This window comes from Ciconia boyciana, chromosome 4, assembly GCF_034638445.1.
Source record: "Ciconia boyciana chromosome 4, ASM3463844v1, whole genome shotgun sequence".
Lineage (NCBI taxonomy): Eukaryota > Metazoa > Chordata > Aves > Ciconiiformes > Ciconiidae > Ciconia > Ciconia boyciana.
The window spans coordinates 11643784-11655931 of NC_132937.1; the positions used below are offsets into that span (position 1 = coordinate 11643784).

The following is a 12148-nucleotide window of genomic DNA, read 5'->3' on the forward strand; positions in this document are numbered from 1 at the left end:
CATATAAGACCACCCCTCTTTTGGCCACAAGTTCCTTCCCCAAATCTCACTGATTTCTTTATTACCTGGTTCACAAGACTACTTGGATCTGCAGCTGCTGGGAGAGCTCCTCCCAGAGGAGAAGCCCAAAGACCACAGGGTGAGAGTACTATCATTTTTTCTAAGCTACACCAGTGACTTAGTCATTGCTTTGTTTGATATACATATAATGTGAAGAGGAATACAGAACATTAATGTTCTTAAAGCTAATGCCCTTGCTTGTGGCATACTGATAGTGAGGAGTTGGGAAACAATTACAGGAATGGACACATCCTCTTAATATACAAAAGATATGAAAGGTTTAGACAGCCAGCTGTTTATACAACATGACCTGTACTGGTGGTATAGAGATTACACCAACTATCTTTTGGCCCAGAGAATATGGGAGGGAATTCAAACCTTTACGGGTTATCTGAAAAGGGCCTGCTTATATTTTTACCTGTATTTATTCTATTAGAACATGCAAGCCCTGAAAAGCATGGCAAAATAAAAAGTTTTTATTTGCATTTGTAACATGGACATGACCCAGCACTAAACATACTGTAGAAGTAGCAGCTACACAGATACAACATTGAAGTTTTGTGTTTAATATACTCCTTTATCTTCTAAGCATGGCAAAGTCCTCAGTAGCTGTGGTAATCCAAAAGAAATTGTAACATACATCATCCATGAGGTATGGTCTAACTTGTGCATCCAGTTTTCCAGTGTAAAAAAAGGGCACTCCTTTTCATCCCTCTTCACAAATATAGGATCCCATGTGCAGTACCTCACCTTAGCCATCCTTGTACTAGTTGAAATGTTTTGTCATGTGCATTCCTGCACCTACTCGTACACCTCATATACCCAGCCAAATACACTGCAACTCTGTGTTCCAGTTCCGTGAATGCCATTTAGGTTGCTCTCACACAGCAGAGGAACAAAACAGGTGGAAGCTCTTTGCAAACATGAGGCCTCTCTCTGGTCTTGATTTCACTTGCACTTCAGCATTTCACCAAGGAAAACACGCACCTACAGGAGGTCAGAATCCAACTCTTTCTGCAAGACTGGGATTGATTTTGTGCTTGCCAATAAGCCTACTTGATTCACTTATGCTTGTTTTTCCTGCTTTATACATTCCCTGTTCTCTCGCTCATCTTTGTGTAATGTATGCAATATCAATCTGTTGAGGAAGGGAACTGGCCTCCACACTGAGTAGTGGGAGAATGGTAAGGGAAAAGTAGTGCTAGTTTAGGACAAACACAACTTTTTGACTCTCTTTGCACGATACTCTAGCAACACAAAGCCAAATAATTTCCAGATCAACAAGCAGCACCCTTGTGTCACTGCTTCACCATATTTTTTGGCCTTTTTCTGCCATGGTGGGGCATAATAGAAGGAGACATTTCACTTACAGCTGGCCTTTGCTGTGAAACAGGGATCTACTGTTCACTCTCTCCTAAGCCTGGGGACACTAGCTGGAGACTTGAATTCAGTGGTATAATACATTTACATGTATAACTGTGGACCTAGGGTTTAATTATTGATGTAATTCAGGGATGATGTTCAGCTTCCCCTCTACCCCTGGAAAAATTTGGGTACTGGGTCATTTGGACACAATGCAAGGTAGGCAGATGAGATGCTGTGGTCTGCGCCATTAGCTAGAGCATGCCTTAATCATGCTAGCCCAATACACTAAGAAGGTTTTCCTGATAGTCTAGGTACAACGCACAGTGAAGGCTTGACGATATGGAATTACTGCAAGGAGGCTACCATGAACTGGGAAAGCTACAGTACAGGCAGCATGGTTAGGGAAAAGCAGAGAGAAAACTGGGAAATAATATATATATATATATATTTTACATTGTCAGTGCATTTTTATATTGAACAACTCTAAAGGGGCTCTATTTTTCAGTAGACATAGCTAAGGATGGGCTGCCTTCTGTATCCTGGAGTTTCTGGGTGCTGCCCGTGGTTTGTAGTCTTCTCCAGATCCAAAATCTATTGTGTCATGATAGTTTGTAAATTCCTGAGGTAATGGAAACTCCTCTGTTGATGAATGAGTCCTGTGTCCAAACACTCTCTCTTGCAGCTCAGCGATGTCATTTCTGATGTCTGCCATCATCAGCAATAGGAAATCAAATGAACCTGGTGGGCCCTGCAGTCACAAGGCATGGTAATTAATAATAATCCACTTTGCTCTTACAGTTTTCAAACAGGTTGATATAATTACTCTTGCAGGGGTAACTCAGTAAAATGCTGCTTCATATTGATTGCCAGAAATTAAAGGTCTCTTTTTGAATCAACCTGTTCAGGAAACAATTTTCAAAAGGCGAATATTTTTGCAGACAGAGACTACATTTACAAGATGCTCAGCCCTTTTGTTACTTAACAATTCTTTTACTATATCTGCCTCCTAAGAGCATCTCAACACCTCATGAGAACAGAGGAGCTAAATCTTGGTTCCCTGTGTTCCTTATTAAACTGATAGAAATTACATTCTTAGAATGACTAATTAATCAATAATTATTAATAATTAGTTAAAAAAATCTTTAGGGAATGCTGATATTTGGAAGGTATCTTTTCAATATGGTAACCCCACTGCTGTCCATCACTTACTAAATATATTGGTAATTACAATGCAGAGAGTATCCATCTGGTTTTATCTGATTTTAGAAAATCATAATATCTTTTTATCTGACTTCACACAGTAAAGTACACTATTTAATACTGAGGACACCCTGCTGGACACACTCTTAAAATCCATTTCACCAATGAGAAAAGACCATAAGAAACAAAATTTTAAACAATTTCACCTGAAAACAGATTGTAACTACCCATCCTTCTCCTGATGACTTGCTCAAAGCCTATAGTTTGCCAAGGCCCAGAGAGATACGAGGGGCAGGATTTTAAAAGGTTTCAGGGATCAGACTCCTATTAGGAGTGTTGGCTGAACTGTACTAACTAGCACTCCGCATGGGATCTCATGCTACTGCCTTCTGAGCATGTCCCACCACTGTCATAGGGCAGAGGCACACTTACTGCCTTCAGTGTCACACCCAGCAAGAGAAGAGGTATGTAGGCAAAAAGCTTGGATGAAAACAGGTAATTACTTACTTTCCAATAACATTTTCTGTGCATGTAAAGTATCTTTCACTGTGCTCTTGACACAGGAGAGGTGGTTGGTTTTTTTTTTTCCTTTTGTCTGGCCTGTTGTTAGTAGGCAACACCACTTTGCTGTGGAAATGCTTGCTATGAGCAATACTTACAGGTATCCCCTTTGGTCCTGGTGCTCCTCGCTCCCCCTGTAATCAATACCACCTCAGTTAGTTTGCTGTGACTACAGGAAACCAAAAAAAGCAGTTTGCCTCTGCAGACTCCCTTACTTATTGTCCCCAGATCAAGAATCATCAGCTTACGCTTGCTCAGAAAAAGAAAAGAAAGTGAAGGAGGAATGCAAGGAAATTGCCGCTGATTCTAGTGGGAGCAGAGTTGGGCACTTCTGATATTTCTCCTAGACAGTAACAAGCAAACCAGTTAACAGGAGAAATTCACAAAAGAGCAATCTAATGAAATGGGCTAAAGCATCAACATTTCTTCATGGAAAAGCCAAAAGAGCTGCAGAGAAAGGAAAGGAGCCTGCTTGACAGCCTGGCAGGGCTATTTGCAAGACTTAAGGAATGGGAAGCACAAAATAGCAGAAGGAAGACATGAAAGGATGGGACAACAGGACATTTTCAGATGAGCAAAAGAAATGAGATGATAAAAGGATGTGACTACAAGTGTGTAGAGGGTCTCTCTAGCAAGCCTGTGCTTCACATGTGCATGTGCCCACGTTATGGAAAACAGTACCTCTCCTCACCTTGCTACCATCTCTCCCTGGGGCTCCTGGTGGACCCTGCAAGAGAAAAGAAAGTGTTCACAAGGACGTGACAGGTTGCAGAGCTAAGGCCAATTGTGCAATGCATGACAGGAAGTGAGAATACTGACCATGGGGCCCCGTCTGCCCTGCTTAATATGCGATATGTCTGGAGATGGGCCCATAGGTCCCATTGATCCACGAGGGCCTGGCTGTCCCGGAGGTCCAGGTGACCCAGGAACTCCTTGACTCCCTTTTGGTCCTGGAGCCCCTGCAATCAACAGCAAAGGTTACCTGCCAGGGAAAGCCTTCAGGACACTTCATCAGTGCAAGCAGTGGGGACTGACCATTTTTTGAACCACCCAATGGATTGGTTGCCTTAATGCACCCAAATCCACAAAACCACAACCAATGCAGCAGTGATCTGAGACATTACTCCTTGTCACAGTGGCTACAAGAGATCTTCACAAAACAATTAAACCTTGTGTATACAAAGAAACCAAGACTGCCACTGCCAGGCAATTAGGGACACAGACTGGGAATGAAAAGAAAAGCAGAAATGCCTCATTTTCACACAGAGAAGAAAAGAGCAAAAGAACAAGTCACATCTGAGAAACATCTCATAAAATGAAATCCTCAGAAAACTCATGGGAATGTTGGGTCAAAGGCATCTACACAGAAGCAAGCCCTTTTCAGTGGTGGGTTGCACCTCTCTTTTGCCCAGTACGGTAGCCAATGTATTAGGGGCAAGAAAGGCTCTGTTCTTCCATTTTGCTTTCTATCCTTTTCAGCTTCTGCTGGTTCAGCAGAGAATGTTAGTTTTTAGAAAGCACACAGGCAACAAAGTATATGTTTAGTTCAAGAGAAACATTATGAAAAGGAAAACAGAAAATCAGGCACCTGAAACAACATTTGCACAAAATAAAGACCATTAAAGTGTCACTAGCTGAATTGCTTTATAATTAGAGGGGAAAGCACTTTTCTTCATACTGAAGGCACGTGAAAGATACAGGAAATGAAAGGCAGAGAGTAAAAAGGATTTAGCAGGACAGAATATTTATAATTAGGGTTTTCAAAAGGAGTAAAATCAAGTTCAGTGATGAACCTCTCAGACTCCTCCTGAAGACCCAGCCATACTGTTGCTAACAGCAGGGCAGAGGAGGAGGTCAGCAGGGATGGTTGTGGGATAATTGCTGAGGTGACTTAGAAATTAAACTTATATTCACACTTTTAGGTAAGGCACAGCATTGAAGAAGCTCCCCAGGTGGAATGCGGCTGACATGCAAGGAATCCATTCCATGGAAGTTCCCTAGGCCTGCAACCTTAGATGTCGGTGACGCCAGGGGAACTTGGTGTGCTGACTCTAAGAGGTACTGCTCGGAGGGTGGAGCGGTGTGGAGATACCGCGGCCAGGCTCTGCGATTATATGGGAACTTAAAGGTATCATGGAACTGATAAGCTGCATATTTGCTACCCTGGGCCAACAGTCTGTCATGTTTTTGACAAAATGCTGTCCTTTGATGAACTTTGCTCATTATAACATCATTATAATATCAAAACACACCTCCATCCCAAAAGCTACCCGCCTCCAAGGTGCGACCACCCCTCACTGAGCTTGCGCTCTGAATTTTCCTAGCTTATACCTTTAAAAGCGAAGCAAGAAAACTTTACACCAATCCTAAGCAAAGGTACGTATGACTAGAGTCACTCAAGCTCCACCTGAAAGGTGAAAGATAGTATAAAATGGCTTAAGAGAAAGAGAATGTTAGGGAAGACACCATCGTGTACCACTCTGACCTCTGGGATCAGTCGACGGGCTGAGCCTCTCTTCCCCCCCATCGGGATGCCTTTGGGTAAGATTTGAACAGTTGGTTATTCCAAGTGCCTCCCCGGGAAACTTAGAAATCTCTCTAGAGTCACTTTATTATCTTTTAACGCGTTTGTGTCCAGCCGTGTTACTCATACTCTTGGTATTTGCACATGCTTTGCAGACAGTGAATTTATCACCAGTAATCCAAAGAACCTGTGTGTCTGTTGCTCTAATAAAGTGCACTCTTCATTAATCTAGCCGTGGTAGTTCTCGTTGAACACGACCAGACTCTTTAAGTGTGGCCGTGATAGTTCATGCAACACGACTAGACTGGGGGTGCATCGCGTTATTAGTGAATCCATAATCGTGAAGTTCAGTACGCTGAACATGACCAGACTTATAACGTTGTCAAATTAATGCTGTCACCTTAATCGACTTTGCGAAGCTGTTTCAGTGAAAGCCCTGAGAGGGCTCTGACAGGCAAACGTTGACTCTGATGAGTGGCTACATATACAGTCCTTAGAAAATAAACCATTGACCAAGTCTGAGACTAAGACTGGACTTAGCCGCACCTAGACTCCTCTCTGAGAAGTTTAGAAAGCAAGGGGGTCCTGTCTGAACCTCGTGACTCAACGGGAGGGTTCCCCCCCCAGCCGCTCCTCAGACTCCTATGCGACAGTAACTCTTAATGCAACAATGGTTTTCAAGTGGAACAGATAATTCTACAGTACCTTGGACAGCTCAGTCATGGGGAAACCAGATGGAAGACATGCAGAGTCAGGCCTATGTTAGAGAGATTGCAATGCGACGCACTGTGCATTTCAGAGTCTGACGCAGAATCTCTAACCACATTGTCCTTGCATTTATGATATACTGAAGACTGAAGATACTCATCCTCCAAGAAAATGAGATAAAGACTCAAAAACCAAAGCAAGACTGCAAAAGTGGGGATAAATGGGGGGCAGTTCAGTAGGTAGTAAATCAAACCTCATAAGGAATGTCTGCTAGTCCTCTGTAAGAATCTTCCCGAAACCTAGAACAATGCTAAAATTCCTTGGATTTATCACTAACCCAAAATTAGATCTGCATTCAACAGAGTTGGCAAAACTTTTAGCATCACTGGCTGCAGGTTGCAAGGCTTAAGTTAGAGCTTTAGGAACTCTCTGCTTTTCTCATTGTTTCAACCTATACCTTAGCAAAGGTGTGAGTGGAGTTTTACTTTTCTTTTCAGATTCCTTTGAATCTGGAACAGAAAACCAACAAATTAATCCTTGCAAAACCAGATGAGGAAAAATAAAACAGTTGGCACAAACCCCCACAAACTGAAAGCACATTTTCTGCTCTACTAATGACAGTGAGCTAAAGCAATAGGTATTCCTGAAATGAAAGGGAGAGTCTTTTAAGACAGAGTTAAAAAAACAGGAAATGACAGCTGAAGCAGGTGAGATATCCTAGGGAGAGGGAGAAATTGAATACATACAGGACAAACACAGCTTGCACGCCAAGAAATACATGGAGACTAAGAAACACAACGGAGTAATGTTAGACAGTTGGCAGAGGCTGACCATAATGACCAGAAAGTTTTTTTTTTAAATTTAGTACAAATGCAAATATAATAATAACAATCAAAATATGAAACACATTAAATCCTATCACACTGAAAGATTGAAGCTTATTATTTTTATTCATGGCACTATTGCACACTCACATCCCTCTGGTCTGTATCTTACCTGGGGGACCTTGTTGGCCAGGCTGGCCTGGGGGGCCAGGGATATATGCATTAGATGCAAGCACTTTTTCACCAGTGATTTGCTTGCTAAGATCAGCAGCATTATTTGGTAGCAAAGCAACCTGCCAAAATCAAAAATCACTGTAAGCCCTTCATCGTTCAGCTGGATAAATTACCTTTTTGGTTAAGCTTTCATGTGGACAAATAGTATATTTAAATACTTCAGGAAAATATAAAATGTTTATTCATATCCTTCATTGAAATAATCAGAAAAAAATGTGACTGTGTTGAAGCCTATGACAGCAGTTACTCCTAAGCTGGCCAGCTTGATTTTCTTCAAGTATGGACATGAAGATTTCCTTAAGCACCTGCCATATTTTGTGGTCCCAAAGAAAACTGGCTCCCTGACCCTATGTCTCCTGCCAGCATTGATGGGACCTCCTCACAGGTAGTCAGAATCAGCTGGAAGGATGCCTGGGGACTCTTACTCTCACCTGTACATCTTTCTGACCGACCACCTTGCAGAAATCTGATGAGAAAACGTTGTCATGGAGAGTAACAGTCTACAATGCCTTTCCACGGGATGTTTTGGGTGACCCATGGAGACAAGTCAGGTTTTGTAGAAATGGTACCCTCCTCTGTCTTCCACACGGGGAGTGGGTGTGGGGGGGTGTGTGTGTGTGGGGGTGTGTAGCGTGAACTCTGGATAGGGGATCCTAGAGATGATCCATACTTCAGGTATCATATACCCAGGAGGTCGCCCAGGCTTGAAAGATGCCACATGAAAAACATGGCACCATTTGATTTTAAGGCATTTATTCATTCTGGTACTTTCATTTCCCTGGGACCTGGAGCCAGTACCCTAGTAGAAACCCTGATGTTTCCTGTGAGGCTGTTCACCTTTCAAGTCACCATGGAAATACTGCAAGTCAATCCAAATGGAAGGCAGGAGAAAGGCAATGTTGTCCTAAGGCAAATTCTCAGGCAAATGTTGTCCTGAGAAAGGGCAGTAAATGAATAGAGAAAAATTCAGATAAGGAAGAAGAGGTTTCCTGAGAAGATCCAAGCAGTTATGAGACTTAAGTTTTTGACAACTTGTTGCTGTATCTCTCCTGAATTTCACAGAATCACAGAATCATATAGGTTGTATAGGTTGGAAAAGACCTTTAAGATCATCGAGTCCAACGGTAAACCTAGCACTGCCAAGTCCACCACTATACCATGTCCCTAAGCACCCCATCTACACGTCTTTTAAATACCTCCAGGGATGGTGACACAACCACCTCCATGGGCAGCCTGTTCCAATGCTTGACAACCCTTTCCGTGAAGAAATTTTTCCTAATATCCAATCTAAACCTCCCCTGGCGCAACTTGAGGCCATTTCTTCTTGTCCTATGGCTTGCTACTTGAGAAAAGAGACTGACACCCACCTTGCTACAGCCTCCTTTCAGGTAGTTGGAGAGAGCAATAAGGTCTCCCCTCAGCCTCCTTTTCTCCAAGCTAAACAACCCCAGGTCCTTCAGCTGCTCCTCATAAGACTTGTGCTCTAGACCCTTCACCAGCTTTGTTGCCCTTCTCTGGACACGCGCCAGCACCTCAATGTCTGTCTTGTAGTGAGGGGCCCAAAAGTGAACACAGTATTCGAGGTGTGGCCTCACCAGTGCCGAGTACAGGGGGACAATCACTTCCCTACTCCTGCTGGCCACACTATTCCTGATACAAGCCACGATGCTATTGGCCTTCTTGGCCACCTGGGCACACTGCTGGCTCATATTCAGCCGGCTGTCGACCAACACCCCCAGGTCCTTTTCCGCCGGGCAGCTTTCCAGCCACTCTTCCCCAAGCCTGTAGCGTTGCATGGGATTGTTGTGACCCAAGTGCAGGACCCAGCACTTAGCCTTGTTGAACCTCATACAATTGGCCTCGGCCCATCGATCCAGCCTGTCCAGGTCCCTCTGTAGAGCCTTCCTCCCCTCAAGCAGATCAACACTCCCGCCCAACTTGGTGTCGTCTGCAAACTTACTGAGGGTGCACTCAATCCCCTCGTCCAGATCATTGATAAAGATATTAAACAGGACTGGCCCCAACGCAGAGCCCTGGGGAACACCACTTGTGACCGGCTGCCAACTGGATTTAACTCCATTCACCACAACTCTCTGGGCTCGGCCATCCAGCCAGTTCTTTACCCAGCGAAGCGTACGCCTCTCCAAGCCATGAGCAGCCAGTTTCTCCAGGAGAATGCTGTGGGAAATGGTGTCAAAGGCTTTACTAAGGTCCAGGTAGACAACATCCACAGCCTTTCCCTCATCCACTAAGCGGGTCACCCTGTCATAGAAGGAGATCAGGTTAGTCAAGCAGGACCTGCCTTTCATGAACCCATGCTGACTGGGCCTGATCACCTGGTTGTCCTGTACGTGCCGTGTGATGGCACTCAAGATGATCTGCTCCATAACCTTCCCCGGCACCGAGGTCAGGCTGACAGGCCTGTAGTTCCCCGGATCCTCCTTTTGGCCCTTCTTGTAGATGGGTGTCACATTTGCTAGTAGTATATAGCCCCTGCTGTGAATAACTGTTCAGATTATATTGCAAATGGCCAGGCTGGAGTAAAAAGATGTATTTAGTGGTGAAGACTCATCATGAGGATTTGGAAGTGTATTCTTCTCTGTTGCTTAAATAAGATATTGACTTGTTCCTGCCAGCAAGGCTGTTTTAACAACTTAGTACGTTAAAAAAAATCACATAGCTGCTGTGAAAGCATCTATACATGCTTCCCCACTGAGCCAGCTGGACTTGAGGCATACACTAGGAGTGCCATAATACCCAGGCTCTGGTCTAGCTCACTGCTCTCTGATATCTTCTGGCCAGAAAATTGCTGTTAAATACACTGGGGCCAAACCATGTGTTTTTGATGTTGACTCACATCCTCTCAGGGATTGGCTATACTCACTGGCCTAATTTCTATTTCACCTTTTAACTGAACCAGGATCTTGGTCCAAAGTGACCTTGGCTTTCTCCATCCACAGCTCCAAATCTTAATGGCCCTTGGAAAATATTTTTTTTTCCATGTGAGTGCAAATATTAGTGAGGGTAAATTTTAAAGAAAGACAGTGCTAGAAACAATACTCCCATACATTGTGTTGCATGCTGCATCTGGAGTTTTGGATAGTTTCTAGATCTGTGGTTTAGACGACTTCGACAGTGCTTGACAGGAGTGATGTGGAACATGGCTTTCTAATTAAGATGTTTAAACACATCTGTGCAATAGGATCCAGCTTACTTGATTTTTTAAAAATTGTTGGCTGTGTGTCAGCATGTCAGATATCTTTCCCCCAGTTTTCCAGCTTTCTGCTCTTCTTCCTTCTGGCAAGGTCTGAGATCAACCTAGGACTGCCCACAGCCCCCTACTATTGGGACAGAGTATCCCACTGGATGACCATGCGAGGTGACTTTCTGTTCTTGATCCTAGAACTACTCTGTCCTGGGTCTGGAATCGATGTTGCAATCCTCCAAAAAGGTATCGGTGCCATTACCAGAGGTGGCAGGACTTGAGTTTATCCCTGTCCTAAGGAGACACAAAACCACACCTCTCACTTCCAGAAGCATACCCCAATTCCCAGTTGTAGGGTTTGCTGGAGGTATCAGGGTATATGCTGAGGGGTATCAGGGGACCATCTCTTCCAGCCCTGTCTGTGTGAGGCACAACCCAGTGGGCTCCCTCTGAGGATACCAAATAGATCAAGTCCCACTAGGAAGATACTTGGGGAAAATTTAGGCTATTGACCATGACAAGACTTAGCAATGAGGCAAGAGTGAGCTGCTTAGTTTGGCCACAGCTACTGTACAACAAGTGCCCACAGCGACAGGTATCGACGGTGTTAGTTTTCCAGGACTGAGTTTTGAACACAGGCACCTAACAGTGGAAGTTAGATAGAGAAAACTTTCCATTAATTCAGGCCATTGGTTTCCACCACTTCTTGCAGCAAATGACTTGGCCAACAGTGTGATCCCAGATCCCTCCCTGGAGGTCAGTGCGAGCCTGCTCAGCATCACGGACTGCGGCTGGACAAACAGCCACTCAAAAGCATGGCTCCTTTTTTAACGCATTTGCTACCAATTGTTTGAAAACCACAATTTCCATCACACATGAAATTCTGTCACTTCCACATTTGTCTTCATGCTGATTCAGAAGGAGAACATGACATTTTGAGATTTTTGTGATAAAGAGTATCTCAAACCTCAGTGTATTTAATTTTAGTGAAGCAGATTTCTTTCTTCCTAATATAAATTACATTGAATGAATAACATTAAATGCAACAAGTGAATATATCAAATTGTGTTTTGACAATGACATTAAATGAGCACCCTGGGTGAAATAATTGCAGCCTGACAACATGAATTGTTGGGAATATTCCTGCAGAACATTTCCATTTCAGAGAACCTGAATGTTCGAAGGAGATGTAACCAGAAAAGGCATTACACCTGCACCCCTGCACTTGGCTCTCCAAATCCTGGGCTGGGTCTCTGGGTTATTTCAATCCTACCCAAGTGCAAAAGGAGGCCAAATATAGGAGCAATTAAAGTTAAAGGCCAGGGGAAGTTTTTAAGTGCATTATACTCTACTTCCAAGGACACAGGTGAAAAAAAAAGATTGGGGCTGAGGGTTTTTCTTTTTAAAAAAATCAAAGCTAATGTATCTGCTAGTGATGTTCTGTCTAGCCACACACCTCCTATTTGG

At 43.6% G+C, this 12148-nt stretch overlaps 1 protein-coding gene across 1 annotated transcript in view; it reads right to left on the bottom strand.

The window, feature by feature from the left end:
- Positions 1-1935: 1935 nt before the first annotated feature.
- The window catches only part of CCBE1 (collagen and calcium binding EGF domains 1), a 99857-nt gene continuing 89644 nt past the window's right edge, over positions 1936-12148 (bottom strand). The window contains exons 7-11 of the mRNA XM_072859631.1: positions 7415-7535; positions 4006-4145; positions 3878-3913; positions 3285-3320; positions 1936-2173 (exon numbers count right to left, since the gene is read on the bottom strand). Of these exons, the coding sequence (XP_072715732.1) occupies positions 1940-2173; positions 3285-3320; positions 3878-3913; positions 4006-4145; positions 7415-7535 (567 nt within the window). The 3' untranslated portion in view covers positions 1936-1939. The remainder of the gene's footprint in view (positions 2174-3284; positions 3321-3877; positions 3914-4005; positions 4146-7414; positions 7536-12148) is intronic.